At 43.6% G+C, this 22247-nt stretch overlaps 2 protein-coding genes across 3 annotated transcripts in view; one reads left to right on the top strand and one right to left on the bottom strand.

The window, feature by feature from the left end:
* The window catches only part of rps27a (ribosomal protein S27a), a 127847-nt gene that overhangs the window by 23477 nt on the left and 82123 nt on the right, over positions 1-22247 (top strand). The gene's annotated exons all lie outside the window — the stretch shown is intronic.
* LOC137376408 (clathrin heavy chain linker domain-containing protein 1-like) overlaps positions 1944-22247 on the bottom strand; it is a 94222-nt gene continuing 73918 nt past the window's right edge. For both annotated transcript variants that reach the window (XM_068044918.1, XM_068044919.1), the window contains 3 exons: positions 18798-19000; positions 7524-7703; positions 1944-3692 (listed from right to left, as the gene is read on the bottom strand). In XM_068044918.1, coding sequence (XP_067901019.1) covers positions 3484-3692; positions 7524-7703; positions 18798-19000 — 592 coding nt within the window. In that variant the 3' untranslated portion in view covers positions 1944-3483. The remainder of the gene's footprint in view (positions 3693-7523; positions 7704-18797; positions 19001-22247) is intronic.

The raw sequence follows: 22247 nt of genomic DNA, 5'->3' as shown, positions 1-22247 counted from the left end.
TACAGGTGTCTGAACACAGGCTCCTGCTCGTGGTGGTCATCTGAGATCCAATCTAAGACAGCCATATCGCCACCCATTTTGATGGGATTGAGAAAACCTCCAAAGTGTAGAAAGTAAACTCTCAGCAAACGTATGGTGACAAACCCTTTCACATTAGCAGATAAGAAAGCAACTGTGAGTTCTGATTATTTATCACAGTATTTCCATGAGATTGATTCAACTCCCTCAATTACTGCTGTGTTCTAACCTGGCCTTCACTACTCAGTTTCAGGAAGACCTGAAAACCCGTGGATGCATCATTAAATTTAAAAGTCAGTTGAATTATTGCTCTAATTGAGGAATTAGCATATGTTAATTGGAAACCCACCTCCACAGAGATTGTGTGCAAGCAGCCTAATATGTTCTAGTTACACCCGGAAGGGGCAGATTGGAGCCAGCTTCCTGACACATTGTCATTTTTTGCCAGTTTTAACCCGCCACGTCACTTAAACCCACATGTTTCTCCAAGTTAAAATTCCCCTCATAGATTCATGAACCACATGGGCTTCTACTCAACAACAATCAGCTTCTTCTGTGACCATTAGCCCATTATTGGGTAGACCAGCAGCCACATCCTAGACAGCAGTCATACTGCCTTTATTTTAAGGCAATCCACCATATCCCCATTATGACACTCCATTATAAAAAGATTAGAAAATATGGAAAAGTATAGGTTTGGAAAATGTGTAGTGTAGATTCATAAGGATGCAAATGGATGAAAGGATATATTATGATTAAAGACTTGAAATACGAGGCTCTGTTTAGCAGAGCAAAGATTTAGGATTAGTGTTGGAAGTATAAAGAAGGTTAGAAGAAATGTTTTTATGCAAAAGATTAATAGAATATGAAAAGCATTACTGCAGGTAAGTATTGAAGATGCACTGATCACAATGTTTAAAAGAATGAGCAGGAAAATAAGACTGGAATAGGCAGGACTTTAAAGGTGGCAATGGCACAGAAACAACTGCGCAAAATGGCTTGCGTCCGTGCTTAAATTTTTATGATTGCATTGGCCAGACACGAACAACTTGAAATATCTAATTGTGATTAACATCAGAATAAATTAAGTGTTTTTAAGAAATGAAGCTCTTTCTTCTCAGCTCAAACAAAAAAGCTGTGAAAAGTGTCAAAAAACACCATATGTATTTTTATGTACCATCTGTGCAGCTTGTTAGATAATAAGTCTGATAATAATGAGGTCTCATAAAAAATAATAAATAATCCTGATGTGCAACATTGGTAAAAAAGAAAAGTTGCTGCTGTAGAAATAAAGTCTTGGTCCATCTGGTCCTAACTCGTTTTTCAGTTGATAAAAGGAGCAATATTATCATTATTTGTTTTTAAATTTCACTTTACTTCAATTGTTTCCTTTTAGCTATCCAGCACCAAATACAATTCCCCAAACACAAAGATCCTTCTCCCCAACCTATCAACACCATCCGGTTTGGACTCCCACAGTAAAAAAACGACCTGTGTTATTCTTATTTGACTCCCATTATTATTGAGAAACACTAGAAAAGTAAAAAATTAAATTTTCCTGTTGACATTCTGCAAATCATATCAGTGCTACTTTCCTACCATATAATAATATTGCTCCAGGAGAGAAGGTGAGAAGAAAACTGGTGAGAATAGAAAACAATGAAATCGCAGAGGCACTATTCTTTTTCTTCTCAATTTGCTCTATTCTATATGTTTCTCACCTCTGCTGAAAGTATTTACTCCTCTCTGGGATACAAGGGGTGATAATGCAATCTTGGCACATAGGTAACGTGCCAGCTGCTCCTTTGGTGGTGCAAGCACCTATAGTGTGCACTGTGCAGGCACTACATAGTAAGGTTATTTTATTTAAATAAAATTTTAAAGCACAACACATGACACGATGGGAATGCACATTCAGCCAGACTTTACATTTAGATAGGATTTGGGTCTGCAACTTTGGCATGTTTAGCTCAATCTGGCATACATTTTTAACTGGAATCATCTATTGGTACTAGTATATATAATTGCTCTGTTTTCTTTAGAAATTAATTATTAAAGCTCAAGGATGTTTAACAGGTATGCACAGGTCCTCAGTACCATAGATGCTTCATGACTGTATTCTTGCATGTTCAGTGCACCGTCCATTTAACAGGTCTCAGCGAGATGTTGGCACCTGATGCACAGCAATGTTATGGATACCAAGCAACACATTACAGCTTAAAAAGTATATTTTTATCAGATAAATGAGTGTGTATGCGCATAAATCATTGAAGATGGCAGTACAGGTTGGCAGGACAGGTTAATAAAGCATACAGTATCCTAGCCTTTATTAATAGCGGCATAGAGTACAAAAGCAAGGAAGTTTTGCTAAACTTGTATAGAACACTGGTTTGGTCTCAATTGGAGTACCGCATCCAGTTCTGGGCACCACATTTTAGGAAAGATATGAAGGCATTAGAGAGAGTGCAGAAAAGATTCATGAGGGTGGTTCCAGGGATGAGGAACTTCAATTATGTAGATAGATTGGAGAAGTTGGAACTGTTTTCCTTGAAGAGAAGATTGAGAGGAGATTTGATAGAGATATTCAAAATCTTGAGGGGTCTGAACAAAGTAGATGAGGAAAAACTGTTCCCATTGGTAGAAGGATTGAGAACCAGAGGGGACAGATTTAAGGTAATTGGCAAAAGAAGAAACGGCGACATGAGGAAAAACTTTTTCACACAACAAGTGTGAATGCACTGCCTAAGAGTGTGGTTCAATCGAGGCCTTCAAAAGGGAATTGGATTGTTAACTGAAAAGGAAGGATGTGCAGGGCCACGGAAGAAGGCAGGAGAGTTGCACTAGCTAAATTGCTCTTTTGGAGAGCCAGCGCAGACACGACAGGCTGAATAACCTCTTTCTGTGCTGTAACAATCTGTAATTCTGATTCTGTGAGCTTGGTTCAGTTAATACCACTCCTACTTCTGTGACAGAGGATTGTGGTTACAAGTAGCACTTATGCATATAATTGGGCTACAGTGCAATACTGAGGAAGTACTGCATTGTCAGAGGTGCCATCTTTTGGATGAGATATTAAACCCCTCTAATTATTCAAGTGGACATAAAAGATACAATGGCATGATTCAAAGAGCAAGGACTTCTCTCAGTATTCTGGGGAACATTCATGCTTTATCTACAACTTAAAAGAAATAGATTATCTGGTCATTTATTTACTGTGTGTGGGGCCTTACAGTGACCAAATGGACTGCAATGTTTGCCAACATAACCAATGGGTTATATTGGAAATGTTATGAAGCACCCTAGCATGTCCTGAGGATGTGAGAAGCTGCTAAATATAAAACTACATGAGTTTCAAAGTGAATTTTATCATCTTAGTAAAATGTCCACCTTTTAGTTGGAATTTTAAAAAACATGCATTGTTTAAAGTGAAGTAGAAGCTCTGTAAATCCTCAGTGAAAGACTGAGCTACAAGAAAAGATGTTCTGTTAATCTTGCACCATCATTATCGTCATCAGCTGTAATTCTTATTACTGTTCCTCCTTCTTGTGACGTGAGCACAGTTAAAATGCTGTTTGCCAGTGTGTTGTAGTTATGAGCATTGCAAGCATCTGCAATCTCCTGCCAACCTTCCAGTGTACAGTCAACATCATTAAGGATGGCCTGTTCCAAAGCACCTATGTACATGATCATAATAAGAGATTAGTATTATTCATTGTTCCACAACATTGGCAGCATTATTAAATTTACATCATATACTGAAAGGAAGAAATTAAGTGGAAATCTGGTCCTCATTATTATGGCCCTGAATTTCCCAGAAGACACAACTTTCATCCCTAGAAGGCCTCTGGTAGCCTTTCGAGATTCTCTACATACGAACTCTAACTTGGTTACAACATCACTGCCCACATCTTGTCCTTCAACAAGTGTCGCTCATTCATCACTCTGATCTTCTATGATCTCCACTGGCTCCCTGTCCCAAAATACTGAATTCAAAATCCTTGTACTTATTTACCAATCCCTCCATGCCTTAGACCCACCTTACTCTGTACCTTTGTCCAGCCTTACATTCAAGCCTTTTTTCTATGGTACTGCAACTTTAGCCTAGTGCATCCCCCTCCTAGAATTCCTCATGGTGGCAGATCTTTGAGCTGACTAGATCCAATACTGTGGATTCTGCCTCATTTGAACAAGGCCATTAAATTTTGGTTGGTGGTGCTGCATTGTGGGCAGATCCATCGCCACTCCTCCTGTGTCAAGGAATCATACCAGAAAGGCCCCCTCCTTCCCTAATTGGAGTGGCTCCAGTCAGCTGAAGAGATGAAAAAAAATACATTTTCTTCTGCCCATTTGGACCCTTGGAGTACTTCACTCCGTCTTACAGGACAGAATGGCTCACAAGAACACAAGAAATAGGAGCAGAAGTAGACCATATGGCCCATCGCGCCTGCTCCACCATTCAATATGATCATAGTTGATCTTGGGCTTCACTTCTACTTTCCTGCCTGCTCCTCATATCCCTTGATTCCCTGCGAGACCAAAAATCTATCTATCCCAGCCTTAAAAGTATTCAATGATGGAGACTGGATGTGGGGGCCAAATGTAGTATTTCCAAGTTCATGGATGACATAAAACTAGGTGGGAATGTGTGTTGTGAAGAAGATACAAAGCAGCTTCAAGGGGATTTGGATAGACTTAGTGAGTGGGCAAGAACGTGGCAGAAGGAATATAATGTGGAAAAATGTGAGGTTATCCACTTTGGTAGGAGGAATAGATGTGCAGAGTATTTCCTAAATGGTAAGAGATTAGAAAATGTAGATGTACAAAGGGACCTGGGTGTCCTTGTCAATAAGTCACTGAAAGCTAGCATGCAGGTGCAGCAAGCAATTAGAAAGGCTAACGGTATGTTAGCCTTTATCGCAAGAGGATTTGAGTACAGGAGTCGTGACGTCTTCCTTCAATTGTATAGAACCTTGGTTAGACCACACTTGGAGTATTGTGTGCAGTTTTGGTCCGCTTACCTTAGGAAGGATATTATTGCCGTAGAGGGAGTACAACGAAGGTTCACCAGACTTGTTCCCTGGATGGCAGGATTGTCCTATGAAGAGAGATTGGGAAAACTGGGCCTGTATTCTCTCGAGTTTTGAAGAATAAGAGGTGACCTCATTGAAACCTACGAAATACTTAAAGGGATAGACAGGGTAGATGCAGCTAAGATGTTCCACCTGGTTGGGAGTCTAGAACCAGGGGACACAATTTTAAAATAAGGGGGAAGCCATTTAGGACAGAGATGAAGAGAAATTTCTTTACTCATAGGGTTGTGGATCTTTGGAATTCTCTATCACAGAGGGCTGTGGAAGCTCAGTCATTAAACATGTTTAAAGCAGAGATTGATAGATTTATAAATACAAATGACATAAGGGGATATGAGGATAATGTGGGGAAAAGGCATTGAAGTGGACGATCAGCCATGATCATACTGAATGGTGAATGGCAGGACAGGCTTGATGGGCTGAATGGCCTACTCCTGCTCCTATGTTCCAATGTAACCCTCTAGGGTAGGGAATTCCAACGATTCACAACCCTTTGAGTGAAGTAATTTCTCCTCATCTCAGTCCTGAATGATTGACCCCCTTCTCCTGAGACCGTGTCCATGTGTTCTAGATTCTCTGACCAGTGGGAACAATCTCTTAGATTCTCCCCAATCAAGCCCTTTCCGAATCTTGTATGTCTCAATCAGATCGCCTCTCATTCTTCTGAACTCCAGAGAATATAGACCCAATTTACTTAACCCCTCATAATAGGCCAACCCCTTCATCACAGTGACCAATTTAGTAAATCTTCGCTGCACTGCCTCCAGTGCAAGTATATCGTTTATTAAATGTGGAGACCCAAACTGCACACAGTATTCCAGGTGCGGTCTCACCAAAGCCCTGGGGCTGCATGGATGGGCTCTTGCAGGCACCAGAAGCCTGCCCTAGATATGAATGTGGAAGTTGGGATGGGATCCCTGGCCTTGGCAAGGGTGAATGTGGGAATTTCAGGTCTAAATGTTTGGATAAATAATTCCTTGCAAGTGTGATACTAGGTCAATAAAGCCATAAAAGAGGGCAACAGCATTTTGGGTTTAATCAATGGGGCATAGAGAACAAGAATAAAGAAGTAATTATAGATTTGTACAAAACATTTGTTAGTTTTGGGTATCCCATTATAGAAACATAGGCCAGAATTTTACGTTGCAGTGGAGGCCCTGGTCACTGGCTGAAAGGTCACGGGAGAGCCCACCTCTGCTGGGCCCTTAATTGGCCTTGGTCGGAGTTTCCATCCCTCAGAGGCAGGAAGTCCCATCTCCAAGAGCTGCTGGCCAGAGGGCTGGCAGCTCCTCAGTCCCAGCAGTGCCACCGGGAGCGGTGGCCACTGTTGGGACTGCACTCAGCCAGAACAGCAAGAGGGACGCCGGCAATGAAAGGTGAGTGGGGTTTCGGACCCCGCTGGGGAAAATCAGCTGGGTCCCGGCAAGGGCTGGGTTGATTAGAAGGGCAGGGGGAGATGCTCCAGCAGGGCAGCTTGTGCCACGGGTGGGGGAGGGCCCTATGTGGGACACTGGGTGCCCGATCAGGAGGGTCCACCCGAGCCCACAAGGAGGCTGTCAGGTTTTACCAGGTGGCCTCCTCAGCTGGCGAAGTGCCCGGCCACCACTGGTAATATACCAGCGGCAGCGGGAGGAGGCTCTTAAATGGCATTTAATTGGCCACTTAAAGGTCTCAACTGGCCTAAGGCGGGCGGGCCATTTTCAACCTCCCATGTTGCTGGTAAAATGGCAGTGGGGGCTGGTAGGCGACGGGTACGGCATTCCCCCACCGCGTCCAACTCGATTTTACACCCTCTCTCACCTCCGGTGCACTCCCGGGGGGGAAATTCCAGCCATACATGGGCATTCAATTTGACTCTCAGCTGAGGTCCGACACCATATCCTCTCTATCACAAAGACAGCCGATTTCACCTCCGTAATATTGTCTCTCTCTGCCCCCAGCTCAGCACATTTGCTGCTGAAATGTTCATCTCAGCTTTTGTCACCTTCAGACTCGACTACTCCAATGTTGTCCTAACCAGTCTCCCATCTTTCACTCTCCATAAACTTAAATTTACCCAAAACTATGCTGCTGTATTCTAATTCACACCAAGTCTGGTTGACCCAACGCCCTGTGCTTACTTACTGGGTCCAGGAATGCATAGATTTTAAAATCCTCTTCCTTTGTGTTCTTCTAATCTGACTTCTTGTGCAACCCCCACTTCTGCTTCACCACCACTGGCAGTCATGTCTTCAACCATCTAGGCCTCTTTCAAGACAGTCTTTAAAATCTAGCTCTTTGCTGAGGATTTGTGTTGCTTGTCCTAATGTCTCCTTTTTGTCTCGGTGTCAATTTCTGTCTGATTATACTCTTGTGACATGCCTTGGGATGTTTTAATATGTTAAAGAGCCATATAAATGTAAGTTGTGCACTTACCTTGACCAGAATCATGTATTTCTTTCAGAAGATGGAATCCAACTTCCTTGTGATCATTTGAGATCAGCCACAATATTGCAATCCCTATTGAGAGAACTGCTGGATTTCCATTACATTCATGGATCAGACACTGAATTAGCTCAGTCCTTGGGCACTTGTTCAACAGGAATAAATAATCATCTTGAAGGAAAACAATCCAGACACAAGACATTATAAAGGGGCTATGCAAGGCAGACTGGCAGCACATCAAATTGGATAATAAGACAATATGCGACAGAATGTATCAGAACAATTCAGAGAGTTGTTAGAATGTAGAGGGATAGAAATTTGGCTCGGCAGTAGCACAAAACAGGTGATATCGGATCGGTTGCCCTTTTGCACTGCTGCCAGAGATTAATTTTGGCCCAGATTGTTTTCCAAAGGAAGTAGTTTAGGCAGAGATTCACACGTTTAAGGAAATACATAAAGTTTGAAGCGGGGGAATTACATAACTATGGGGAGAGAACAGGAGGGTGAGATTAGTTTTGGTTTGCTCTAGCAACAAAGTGGCACAGGCACAATAGGCTGAATTGCCTCCTTCTGTGCTGTAAACTTATATGGCTCTAATAACTGACAAGAGGTCACATTCCTGGTTCTCTACACGCTGAGGCTCTAAATTCTTCACATTGGACAAGGAAGTAAACTTGATTTCTGTGGAATTTAGACAGAGAATCTGATAGAATCTTAGTACAATCTCATTTATATGGGCTGTTTAAATACCAGTGGGGGGATTGCCATGGGCAGATCTTTCTATGCCATGTCCTCTATCTGAAGGGGAGCAGTTCCTGTGCTTCCCTAGTAAATTTCACCTTTCATATGAGCATTGCTGTGAGTCATATTGAAGCATGTGAAAAGGATCCAAACCTCTACTTGGGAAAGGAAATTGAACGCAAAGGGGATCAATTACCGTTGCAGTGGAGACAGCTTGTTCTATTGACAGCTAAAGATCTGAAGAGAATTTTCTTCGGGGCTTCATCAAACCTGCACTTCATGATTGGAGTGACATGGTGGCATTCCATCATGCTGGTTGGTGGTATAGTACAGGCACCACTGATGCACCTTTGCAGGCATGATGCATCCACCCAGCCACACAAAGGACAAACCCATGGAATTTGGGCTGTGGTCTCCATCTTGGGGCAAAAGTGGATTGTGGTTACACTCTGCTAGCAAAAATGCAGTGGAGTAGATCCTTTCAAATTTCAGAGCTTGACGTCCAATTTGGGCCAGGTTGTTTGGATGGAGATGGGAAGGGAATAGCAGGAACCAGGGAATCCTCCAAAAGGAGGGAGAATAGTTCACCCTAATGTGCCTCCTAATGATCAATTATACAGAGCACTGATGGTAAATCAGGGGGACAGGGACTGAGGTGTGGCACAGGCAGATAAATGAGGGAGACAATTACGTTTGTAATTTTTAGTTTCAAAAAGACAATGCTCAAAATGTTATCAGGACCAAAAACCTACAAGGTTGACATCCTGTAAATGCCAGGATACACCTGCCTGGGACCTATAGTGCTGATTACATTAATGTTTACAGAGTCAGAGTAAGGTTCATTCATTCAAAAGACATTGGTAGCCATCCGCACCACCAGTGATGCCTCTTAAGTACCTACCCGTCACAGGAGGCTGTATATCCTGGAAGAGTGAACCAGGCTAGGGGAAGGGGAGTGCTAGCCACCCAACCCCCCACCATGGAAAGAAAGAAAAAGTGCTCACTTGCCTGCAATCTAAGAGGCCTGAAAGATTTTCAAAAAATATTTCCCCACTGTAAAGTATGTCTGGATCCCCAGATGGGTCCCACAACACCACCAAAGCAGCCAAGATATGTATTTCCAATTGGTGTATTGGCTATCAATGCTCTGCCCTCCATATCATCAGTATGGCAACATGGGAACTCCAGACATGACTAGACTGGCCCTGATCCCTTACACTGCTAGCCTTGTTTGGGGTGGTCAAAGACTCCAACCCTTACAATGCTTTTCAGAAACTCTGGTGGTGGTGGTGGTGGGGCGGGGTGGAGGGGGGGGTGGGCGGGGGGAAGAGGCCAGACCATGACTTGGCATGACTGAGTCCCAATCTAATTTGTGGCCCTCGCACCACATGCAGGATTACAGGGGTTATGGAGGAGGTGCAGCAGAAGGGTCACGGATGTTTGGTTGCCCCTTTTTTACACAATACCTAGGGTTAATTAAAGGGTTTATTTTCCTCTGTTTATTAATGTTAACAAGAAAAAAGTAAATGCAAGCATAATACTTCTAAATTAGCATCACTGGGTGTTGCCAGCAATGACTGGAAGTTCAGGAAGTGCTGGTTGGAAAATTGCAGCTGGCAGCTCCTGATTTTGTCTATTAACATAAAGTGTTAACTTGATGGTTCTACCAACCCTATCCATAAAAGGGAAGGAACTAGATGTTCAATATAGTATCTGATATATCAGGAATAGCAAGGTTTGAGCATGAGGACCTTTTTTTATTCGTTCGTGGGATGTGGGTGTTGCTGGCTAGGAACATAGGAAGATAGGAACAGGAGTAGGCCATTCAGCCCCTCGAGCCTGTCTCGCCATTCAATGAGATCATGGCTGATCTGCGGCCTAACTCCATATACCTGCCTTTGGCCCATATCCCTTAATATCTTTGCTTAACAAAAATCTATCTCAGATTTAAAATTAACAACTGTTCTAGCTTCAACTGCTGTTTGTGGGAGAGGGTTCCAAACCTCTACCAACCTTTGCGTGAAGAAGTGCTTCCTAACACCTCTCCTGAACGGTCTGGTCCTAATTTTTAGACTATGCCCCCTAGTTTTAGAATCTCCAACCAGTGGAAATAGTTTATCTTTATCTAGCCTGTCTTTTCCTGTTAATATCTTGAAGACTTCAATCAGATCACCCCTTATCCTTCTAAATTCTAGCGAAAGCAGGCCTAATTTGTGTAATCTCTCCTCGTAACTTAACCCCTGTAGTCCAGGTATCATTCTTGTAAACCTACGTTGCACTCCCTCCAAGGCCAATATATCCTTCCTAAGGTGTGGTGCCCAGAACTGCTCACAGTACTCCAAGTGGGGTCTAACCAGGCTTTTGTACAGCTGCAGCATAACCTCTGTGTCTTTATACTCCAATCCTCTGGATATAAAGGCTAGCATTCCATTAGCCTTTTTGATTATTTTCTGCACTTGCTCGTGGCATTTTAAAGATCTATGCACCTGAAATCCCAAGTCTCTTTGGACATCCACTGTACTTAACCTCTTCCCATTTAGAAAGTACCCTGCTCTATCCCTTTTTGGTCCAAAATGGATAATCTCACACTTGCCCGCATTGAAATCCATCTGCCACAGTTTTGCCCACTCACCTAGTCAGTCAATATCTCTTTGCAATTTTATGCTATCAGCTAAACAGTCTACAATGCCGCCTAACTTTGTATCATCAGCAAATTTGGATATATGACTTACTATGCCAGCATCCAAGTCGTTAATGAATAATGTGAATAATTGAGGCATCAACACAGATCCCTGAACACCACTAATCACATCCTGCCAATCGGAGTACTTACCCATTATCTCCACTCTCTGTCACCTACCACTCAACCAACATTCTAACCATGTCAATAATTTGCCCTCAACTCCATGGGCTTCCACCTTAGTTAACAGTCTCTTATGTGGGACTTTATCAAATGCCTTCTGGAAGTCCATATAAATAACATCCATAGACATTCCCCTGTCCACTACCTTAGTCACCTCTTCAAAAAATTCAATGAGATTTGTCAGGCATGACCTTCCCGTCATGAATCCATGCTGGTTGTCCCTGATTAACTGAGACTTTTCTAGGTGTTCAGTCACCCTATCCTTGATTATAGACTCCAGCAACTTGCCCACCACAGATGTCAGGTTAACTGGTCTGTAATTTCCTTGATTCCCCCTTCTTAAAAAGTGGAGTGATGTGCAACTTTCCAATCCAGAGGGACCACTCCTGAATCTAGGGAACTCTGAAAGACTATAGTTAGGGCATCTACAATGTGCTCCCCTACTTCCTTTAACACCCTCGGATGGAAACTGTCAATCCTGGGGATTTCTCACTCTTTAGTTCCATTAATTTCCTTGTTACTGATGTTTTACTTACGTTAATTATATTAAGTCCCTGTCCCCTATCGGCGATTAATTTTTTCGGGACTTCCGGCAAGTTATCCTCCTTTTCAACTGTAAATACTAAGGCAAAGTAATTGTTCAACATGTCTGCCATTTCCCCATTATCAATGACAATATCGCCATTTTCAGCTTTTAGTGGGCCTACATTGCTCTTGACCACCTGCTTTCCCTTTATGTAACTATAAAATTTCTTCTTATTGATTTTGATGTCCCTTGCAAGTTTCCTTTCATAATCTCTTTTAGTAGCTCTTATAAGGTGCTTTGTGACCCATTGCTGATCTTTGTATTGATCCCATTCGGCCGGATCTGTGCTGCGTTTTGCATTTTTGTAAGTCCTTTCTTTTTGTTTTATGCTATCCCTAATCTCTTTAGTTATCCATTGCTGTTTTTTCTGAGAAGTGGAGCTTTTTCCTCTCAGGAGTATATACTCGCTCTGTATTTCGTTTGACCCATTAACAGATCTACCCAGTTTACCATGGACAGTCTCTGTCTCATCCCGATAAAGTCAGCCTTACCCATGTCTAAAATTCTAGCAGCTGATTCGTGCTTTTCACTTTCAAACGCTACCTTAAATTCGATCATGTTGTGATCACTATTTGATAAATGTTCATGCACAGTTAGGCTACTAATTAAATTTGGCTCATTACTCATAACTAAATCTAATATTGCCTGTCCCCTTGTTACATCTAGGACATACTGCTGTAGGAAACTATCCCGGACACATTCCAGAAATTCACTACCTATCTGACATCGCTGGTCTGCCTCTCCCAATCTATGTGGAAGTTAAAATCCCCCATTAATACTTCTCTGCCTGTGTTACACACTTGCCTAATTTGTGCATTTATACAATCTAACACCTCAGAACTGCTACCATGGGGTCTATACACAACACCTATTACAGTTTTAGATCCTTTTCTGTTCCTCAATTCCACCCATAAGGTCTCCACTGGATGCTTTCCCCTCATTATATCCTCCCTCACCAATGAGACGATATTATTTCTAATCAGTAAGGCTACTCCACCCCCTCTACCATTTTCCCTGCCCCTCCTGTAAACTTTACAACCAGGTATATTTAGTTCCCAGTCCCGGCTAAGCCAGCATTTACTGCCCATCCCTAATTGCCCTTGAGAAAGTGGTGGTGAGCTGCCTCATTAAACTGCTGCAGTCCTTGGGTGTAGGTACACCACCAGTGCTGTTAGGAAGGGAGTTCCCAGATTTTGACCCAGCGACAGTGAAGGAATGGTGAAGAGAATGAATGTTGAAGGTGGTAAATGGGGTGCCAATCAAGCAGGCTGTTTTGTTCTGGATGGTGTCGAGCTTCTTGAGTGTTGTTGGAGCTGCACCCATCCAGGCAAATGGAGGGTATTCCATCACACTCCTGACTTGTGACTTGTAGATGGTAGACAGTCATTGTGGAGACAGGAGGTGAGTTACTCGCGACAGAATTCATAGCCTCTGGCTTGCTCTTGTAGCTACAGCATTTATGTGGCTGGTCCAGTTCAGTTTCTGGTCAATGGTAACCCCCAGGATGTTGATAGTGGGGGATTCAGTGATGATAATGCCATTGAACATCAAGAGGAGATGGTTAGATTCTCTCTTTTGGAGAGGGTCATTGCCTGGCACTTGTGTGGCATGAATGTTACTTGCTACTTATCAGCCCAAGCCTGGATGTTGTCGTGCTGCATCTGGACACAGGCTGCTTCAGTATCTGAGGAGTCGCGAATGGTGCTGAATATTGTGCAATCATCAGCAAATATCCCCACTTCTGATCTTATGATGGAGCAACTGAAGATGGTTGGGCCTGGGACACTACCCTGAGGAACTCCTGCAGTGATGTCCTGAGACTGAGATGATTGACCTCCAACAACCACAGCCATCTTTCTTTGTGCTAGGTATGACTCCAACCAGCGGAGAGTCTTCCCCCTGATTTGCATTGCCTCCAGTTTCACTAGGGCTCTTTGATGCCATACTCGGTCAAATGCTGCCTTGGTGTCAAGGGCAGTCACCCTCACCTTACCTCTGGAGTTCAGCTCTTTTGTCTACATTTGGACCAAGGCTGTAATGAGACCAGGAGCTGAGTGGCCCTGGAGGAACCCAAACTGAGCATCAGTGAGCAAGTTATTGCTGAGCAAGTGCCGCTTGATAGCACTGTCGACGACCCCTTCCACTTTGCTGATGATTGAGAGTAGACTGATAGGGCTGTAATTGACCGAGTTGGATTTGTCCCACTTCTTGTGCACAGGACATACCTGGGCAATTTTCCACATTGCCGTGTGGATGCCAGTGTTGTAGCTGTACTGGAACAACTTGGCTAGTGGTCTGGCTAGTTCTGAAGCACAAGTCTTCCACTATTGCCAGAATCTTGTCAGGGCCCATAACATTTTCTGTATCCAGTGCCTTCTGCCGTTTCTTGATATTACGTGGAGTGATTCGGATTGGTTGAAAACTGGCATCTGTGATGCTGAGGACCTCAGGAGCAGGCCGAGATGGATCATCCACACGGCACTTCTGGCTGAAGATGGATGCAAATACTTTAGCTTTGTCTTTTGCACTTATGTGCTGGGCTCTCCCATCATTGAGGATGGGAATATATGTGGAGCCTGCTCCTCCTGCTAGTTGTTTAGTTGCCCTCCATCTTTCACGACTGGATGTGGCAGGACTGCAGAGCTTACTTAGATCTGATCCATTGGTTGTGGGATTGCTTAGCCCTGTCTACTACATGCTGCATCTGCTGTTTGGCATACAAGCAGTCCTATGTTGTAGCTTCACCAGGCTGACACCTCATTTTTAGGCATGCTTGGTGCTGCTCCTGGCTTTCCCTCCTGCACTTTTCATTGAACCAGGCTTGGTCCCCCGGTTTGATGGTAATAGCAGCGTGTGGGATATACCAGGCCATGAGGTTACAGATTGGGGTTGAATACAATTCTGCTGCTGCAAATGGTCCACAGCGCTTCATGGATGCCCAGTTTTGAGTTGCTCGATCTGTTTGAAATCTATCCCATTTAGCACAGTGGTAGTGCTACTCAACACAATGATGGGTATCCTCAATGTGAAGATGGGACATCATCTCCACAAGGACTGTGTGGTGGTTACTCCTACCAATATTGTCATGGACAGATGCATCTGCGAACAGTAGATTGGTGAGGACAAGGTCAAATAGGTTTTTCCATCTTGTTGGTTCCCTCACCTCCTGCCACAGACCCAGTCTCTAGCAGCTATGTCCTTTAGGACTTGGCCAGCTCGGTCAATAGTGGTGCTTCCGAGCCACTCTTGATGATGGCCATTGAAGTCCCGCACCCAGAGTACATTCTGTGCTCTTGCCACCCTCAACGCTTCTTCCAATTGGTGTTCAACATGGAGAAGCACTGATTCATCAGCCGAGGGGGGAGGGGCGGTAGGTGGTAATCAGCAGGAGGTTTCCTTACCATGTTTGACCTGATGCCATGAGACTCCATGGGGTCCAGAGTCAATGTTAGCTTGAGCATTTGTCCATAGGGTAAAGCCAAAGAGCAACTGTATTGATTCAATGGATTGAAGCTCAAAGACAGAAGGCTAGGATCTGAATGTTTGTTCCTGGCAAGTGTTGTGAACTAACTCAAACTTCAAAAACAAGCATGTTTAGGATAGGTTTTGAATATGGAATGAATTTGGAAGATCCCAAAGGAGTAGCTTAATAAGGATAAATTCTGTACAGAGAAGTGGAGATATGTTTTGGAAAGAGATTGGCTCACTGTGGAACATAATGGCTCCGATATTTATGGGGAAGCAGGGAGGGTGTGGAGGTCCATATCAGCTGCCAGGAAACCTGGAAAGAACAGGAAGGTGGAGATCCTGCTGAATTTAACCACATTAGAATTTTTTTACTCTGAAAGCCTGCTGTAGAAGATAGCAGCTAGGGACAGACCCTGGGAATCAAGATGATCAGGGGTAGAGGCTTGGAGTGTGGCAATGGGAAGACATCATGGGGGGGTGGAGAAATCTCAGGGGTGGCACCGCGAGGGGGTGGAGGGTTGGTTGATCATTGGGCATTGGGGACGATATTGTGGTAGAAGGTTTGCTTGATGGGCCGAGGAGAAGCACTCCTGTTCCTCCTGGCCCACAAGCAGTGTTGTAAAAGCACTTACCTGCTGGATCTGGCAATTGTCGCCTCCCTTCAGGTGCCTCAGGAAACCCATGCTGGAGGTGTTAATTCCAAATAGCTGACAAAATCTGAGACATGGAACCTCCTTTAAATATTATAATTACTGACCTGTCCCTTCAGAGTGGGTACCTGGCCGACCCTAAATCTGCAGCGATTAAACCAGAAGTAGGCGCTTTCGCAACAAGTTGGGGTCGGGTTTCCCATTTTTAACAACTTAACTCCCCCGACATTGTCCCCAATGCCTTAGATGAGACAAAAATGTTGATTTTCCATTTGGGTGTAAACTGGCCCAGAAATGTGGTGATGTACAAATTGCACTGAGCTGGCCTTATTAAAACACTGTTGATGACCTACAGGCATGGGAAATATCTGTGACAGAAAGCTTGTCTACTGATGGCGTTGCAAGATTTATATGTCTGGACGGACAGAATCAAAATTTTTCAAAATCAAAGGTCTCTCTCTTCAGCATTCAGCATCACAGGTACTGAAGAAAAGCAACCCAGGAGTAATGAGAGAAGGTTTCAATCAGTGTGAATACCATTACGCACTTAGAAGATGTGTAAAAAAACATTCAATGGCCTAACAAGGTCAGACAGGTCGGAGAGCTCACCCTGATCTACCATTAACATAGGGTACTGGCATGTATGACACAGTTGCCTGTCCTTCACACTACCAGCAATGTCTATAATTCAGCAGGCTGCACTTTCCTCCCTCTCCATCCCCAGCCTTCTCCTTGAAGTGTTCTTTCACACTCGTACATACAATTTGTCCAAAAGAACCCTATAATATAATGTAACCGATTGTTTTTTTAGATTAGATTAGAGATACAGCACTGAAACAGGCCCTTCGGCCCACCGAGTCTGTGCCGAACATCAACCACCCATTTATACTAATCCTACACTAATCCCATATTCCTACCAAACATCCCCACCTGTTCCTATATTTCCCTACCACCTATCTATACTAGTGACAATTTATAATGACCAATTTACCTATCAACCTGCAAGTCTTTTGGCTTGTGGGAGGAAACCGGAGCACCCGGAGAAAACCCACGCAGACACAGGGAGAACTTGCAAACTCCACACAGGCAGTACCAGGATTCGAACCCGGGTCCCTGGAGCTGTGAGGCTGCGGTGCTAACCACTGCGCCACTGTGCTGCCCAGTTATCACAGGGTGAACATTAGTTATGCCCATTTTTGGGTTCATACCAGCGGTGTGCCAACAGTGAGTGCTGTAACCGAAGACCCAAGGCTGGACTGGAATTGGTCTTCATTAACATTTTTCATGTGACCAGCTGGCTCCTGTCGTTTCTCCACGACAGCTCGCACATTTTACAGATCTCAATCTTGGGGCCCGAAGGTGAGACCTGGTAGGATGGGGGATGAAGCAGCAAACACGGTGAGGTGGTGGGTGTTAGCAATAATGAGGATTATGAAGTTGGGGGAGTACCCCTGCTCATCATAGCCCCATAGCAACGATTGCTGAAGAATCCCAAGCGTAGTAGGCCAGCTTCTGCTTTGCTAGTCTCCAACCAAATTCGACAAAGGGACCCAAAACAGATGTTAGACCCTCATTTACATATGTAAGGGGCCTAATGCCTGTAGTTATGGTGGCAGAATGGAAGAAACTTCAAGGGAATTCAACCCATTGTTACTTTACAGACAAACATGACACCGATGTGTGCATAACAAGAAACTGCAATGAGATAAATGGCCAGTTAATCTGTACTTTGGAAGGGCTAAAGACAAGGCAATATCCCCTGTATTGGGCTGAATTGCATCACCTGACAGTGCCTTCAGTGTAACATCTCATCCAAAAGATGGCACCAATAACAATACAGTACTTCCTTAATATTGCACTTAAATGTCAGCTGAGATTAGGTGTTCGATTGAAATGGGGCTTGAACCCACAATGTTACAACTCAGAGATGCTAGTGCTACCACTGAGCCAAGTTTTACAAATGTTTTCCTAGTAATGTAGGTAGTGAGACTGTACAATTAAGGAATAAGGGCCTTTTTCTTTTCTTGGAACAAAACCTCTACTAAAAAGTTAATGAAGTTGGGAGCTCTGTGCCCTGCTGCAGTATGTTCAGCCATTTGTTTGGAAGTCCTTGGGTTTATGTTTTAACACGTTGGCTTGTCCATTTAAGTTGTGGGAATTGCCATAAATTGTGCTAGGAACCCACTCTATTTATTATGATCCAGTACCAGTTCTGATGCAGTTCTGGCAGATATCCAGGACAAAGCTTGATTGGCACACCATCCACAAACATTCACTCCCTCCACCACCGACGCACAGAGGCAGCAGTGTGTACCATCTACAAGATGCACTGCAGCAATGCACCAAGGCTCCTTAGACAGCATCTTCCAAACTCGCGACTTCTACCCCCTCGAAGGACAAGAGCAGCAGATTCCTGGAACATCACCACCTGCAAGTTCCCGTCCAAGTCACACACCATCCTGACTCGGAACTATATCGCCCTTCCTTCACTGTCGCTGGGTCAAAATCCTGGAACTCCCTTCCTAACAGCACTGTGGGGTACCTATCCCACATGGACTGCAGCGGTTCAAGAAGTCAGCTCACCACCACCTTCGCAAAGGCAATTAAGGATGGGCAATAGATGCTGGCATAGCCAGTGATGCTCACTTCCCATGAATGAATAAAAAAAACCCCTAAAATGTCTGCTCCCAGACTTCCTCTAGCGAGCAGTTTTAAAGCACCAAACTGGCGTGACTGAGACCAATTAAATGCACAAATGTTCATTTATAACATTTATGATTATGAGGTTTCTCAGTAGACTACATTTTCTCTTTATGCTAGGTAACAGAGAGAGAAGATTTTGCAATAGTTAACCTCACAACATAGGTTACATGCAGAAGGAAGTTTCCATCTAAACTTTCATTTCAATATTAATTACATTTACCAGATTATAGCTAAATCACTTCTCAGATCCTTACCCAAGCTGAACTTCTTGGTCTCATGAATATATGCCATTGCCCCAGAAATTTGCCTGCACATGCACATGCAAAGAGCAGCTTTCTTGTGCACACCACACTTATTGTAGACAATCTGAGCTAGGGCCATGCATGTGTCCATACTCCGCAGTTCAACATCTCCATAATCATAAATCACCTCTCCCAGAGCTTCAGAACATGTCAGTCTGGAAATGACAATAGGAAGAAAAAGTTTTACCAAAGAATCAAAAGGATTTTAAATAACAGAACAAAAAATGCTGATAAGCTGTTGGATGTAATATGAGCTATTAATTAAGAATATTAAGAGGTGAAATTCAATTTCGGCGGCATGCACAAAACGGACAGGAGCAGATCAGTCTCCTGTTACACAACCTGCCTCATCTTCCTTTCCATCGACTTCAAAGGGAAAGAAAATCAGTTGTAGTTATAATTGGGAGCCAATCTGCTAACACTCATTATGCACCTCTGCTGAAATTGAATCTCACTCCTTCCACGCTACTTACTTAGTACTATATTTTTTAATATTGTGTGGACTACTTAACCAGTGTGCATTATCTTTGAGAGATTGCACGTCATTAATAGCTCCAATGAGCTGAATACACACCCAAGCTACAGATTGCCAGAGCTATTTAATGATGAACAGCACCCAGAATTTCCAAGTGCATGACTATTATGCTACATGATATATCATAAACAATTTAAAATATTTTCTCTAGAATGCTTTGATGGGTGTAATGGAGATCTTCAGCTCCAATACAACACATTCATAAAACAAAATTCAATTTTAGCAAGAACGCTAAATGTATGATAGCAAATTGGCTGCTGTTACATACCCCGTCGAAGTCAAAGGAAATGAAAATTGGGCAGCTGTACAACAGGCAGCAATTTGCTTTGTGCTCTTGCTGGAGTTAAATTTCACCTCACCACTTTGGGCAATCAGATAAAGACAGCAGTAACACAGAGACCCCAATTTTTAACTGCCCTCAGCAGCAGAAACCAGGTGGGGAGCAATTAAAATAACAAGAAGTTAATCGCCCCTTGGAACCGCTTCCTTCCCATCGTGTCCCCATATTAACCTGCTCTTTTGAGTAAGCTGGCAGGACACCCGCAAGAAGGATGAGGAGTCCTACTATCCCACCAAATGTGGCCAGACCACCCCCACCCCCTCAGTCCCCGCTGTGGCCTCCTGCTGCAAAGTCCTGTTCCCACCCACTGGCCAGGCTGTCAATATGGCCGGCTGTTGAGCTGGAGTCTGCAGCACATTATTTGAATCAGACCCTGTTGTTAAGATTGGCAGGTCTTCCACATCTCTGGCCTTGTTGACTTTTTCCCATGCTATCGCACTCTCCTGGACCCTGGCCACTTCCCTGTTAATACTGATGCCAGAGTTTCAATTACCTTACTACTGCCTAGTGGTCAGCTTGCAGACAAATGTCTGGTTATGCTGAGAGACTACCCAGCAACAGTGGAATAGCAAGATTTGGCATCAAGAATGAAGTTGCCTCAATTCTTTTTCACCTTTTGGCTCTCTTTGTTCTCATGGTTGTTTTGTTGTTAGGCCCTTTAAAGTGCAAAGTTACGCAGGGCACAGCAGATAATAATATTCAAGGCTTTAGTAGCAGTATACTGAAGCACTTCCCCTGTGAAGTCCAAGCAACAGAATCTCTGCATGAGAACGCTGAAGATGAATGCCAATATCACTCCAACAGTTGCATGGGTTGCATGGGAGCATCTCTCATGAGCGCTTATCCTGGAGTAACACACTGATGTGATGAGCCAAGAGGAATACTCATAGCTAGATTCCAATAAGTAGACTAGCAGCTGTAACTACACAAGTACAATATGCAGTATAACTTCAAATAGTTGCCTTAAAGATTTCAAGAAATAGCAAAGTCTGGTTCGAACAAGAACCAAATTTCCAAGAAATGGTTGCTAAAAGATAAGGCAATGTATTTTAAGCAACCAACAATCAACTGAACAGAGGCGGCCTGTTTAGAACGGCCTATCTTATACAAATATTCAGTTTATCAGGCACTACGCTCACCTTTGGAACATAATGTGGGAAGGAACCTTGTTAACATAAACAGTCTGGATGTAGTCTCCAAGCACCAAAATAAAAGTAGGCCTAATACGGGAAGCTGGCACCTGATAATCAGTACAACAGACTTGAGCTATAGCATTATTAATCTCACTGTGGAATGGATGGCACAGATGATTAACGTAAATGCCTTTCACCTTTAGGACCAATGTTTATATCTAGGCTAGACTAATGTGATGAATGTCCCTTGGCTGCGATGACCTAGTCTCAATTTAAATTCCCAGTGGATTTACAGCAGATACCTACCCTTTAACACATTTTTTTTGTTCATGGGATGTGAGCATCGCTGGCAAGGCCCCCATCCAGAGTACATTCTGCGCCCTGCTGTACCTTCAGTGCTTCTTCCAAGTGGTGTTCAACATGGAGGAGCACTGATTCATCAGCTAAGGGAGGGTGGTAGGTGGTAATCAGCAGCAGGTTTCCTTGCCCATGTTTGACCTGATAGATGAGACTTCATGGGGTCCGGAGTCATTGTTAAGAATTCCCAAGGCCTTCCCTCCCGACTGTATACCACTGTGCTGCCACCTCTGGTGGGTCTGTCCTGCGGGTGAGACAGGACATACTCAGAGGTGGTGATGGAGGAGTCTGGGACATTGGCTGTAAGGTATGATTCAATTGGTATGACTATGTCAGGCTGTTGCTTGACTAGTCTATGGGACAATTCTCCCAATTTTGGCATGTCCCCAGATGATAGTGAGGACTTTACAAGATTGTCTGGCCAGGGTGTGCCTTTGTAGTATCTGGTACCTAGGTCGATGCTCGGTGGTCTGTCTGGTCTTATTCTCATATAACTTTTCTGTAGCGCTTTGATACAACTGAATGTCTTACTAGGCCATTTCAGAGGGCAGTTAAGAGTCAAACACATTGCTGTGGGTCTGGAGTCACATGTAAGCCAGACAGGGTAAGGGACAGCAGATTGACAGGCAAACAAAGTTGAAGGGTTATGGGAACAGGGTACATGGAACTAAAAGAACTGCTCAATCAATATCACAAAAAAAAGATTATCCAGTCATTATCACATTGCTGTTTGTGGGAGTTTGCTGTGTGCAACTTGGCTGCCGCATTTCCTGCATTACAACAGTGACTACACTTCAAAAATACTTCATTGGCTGTAAAGTGCTTTAAGATGTCTGGTGGTTGTGAAAAGTGTTATTTAATGCAAGTCTTTCTTTTTTCTTTCTCATATGGAGAATAAACACCAACAAAGACTGGTTGGGCTGAACAGCATATTCCTGTGCTGTAATTCTATGTGCAGCAACAACAAGATCTTGCATTTGTATAGCATCTTCAACATAGCAAAATGTTCCAAGGCACTTCACAGGAGCATTATCAAA

This window comes from Heterodontus francisci, chromosome 13, assembly GCF_036365525.1.
Source record: "Heterodontus francisci isolate sHetFra1 chromosome 13, sHetFra1.hap1, whole genome shotgun sequence".
NCBI lineage: Eukaryota > Metazoa > Chordata > Chondrichthyes > Heterodontiformes > Heterodontidae > Heterodontus > Heterodontus francisci.
This window is presented reverse-complemented; position numbering and strand designations above follow the sequence as displayed.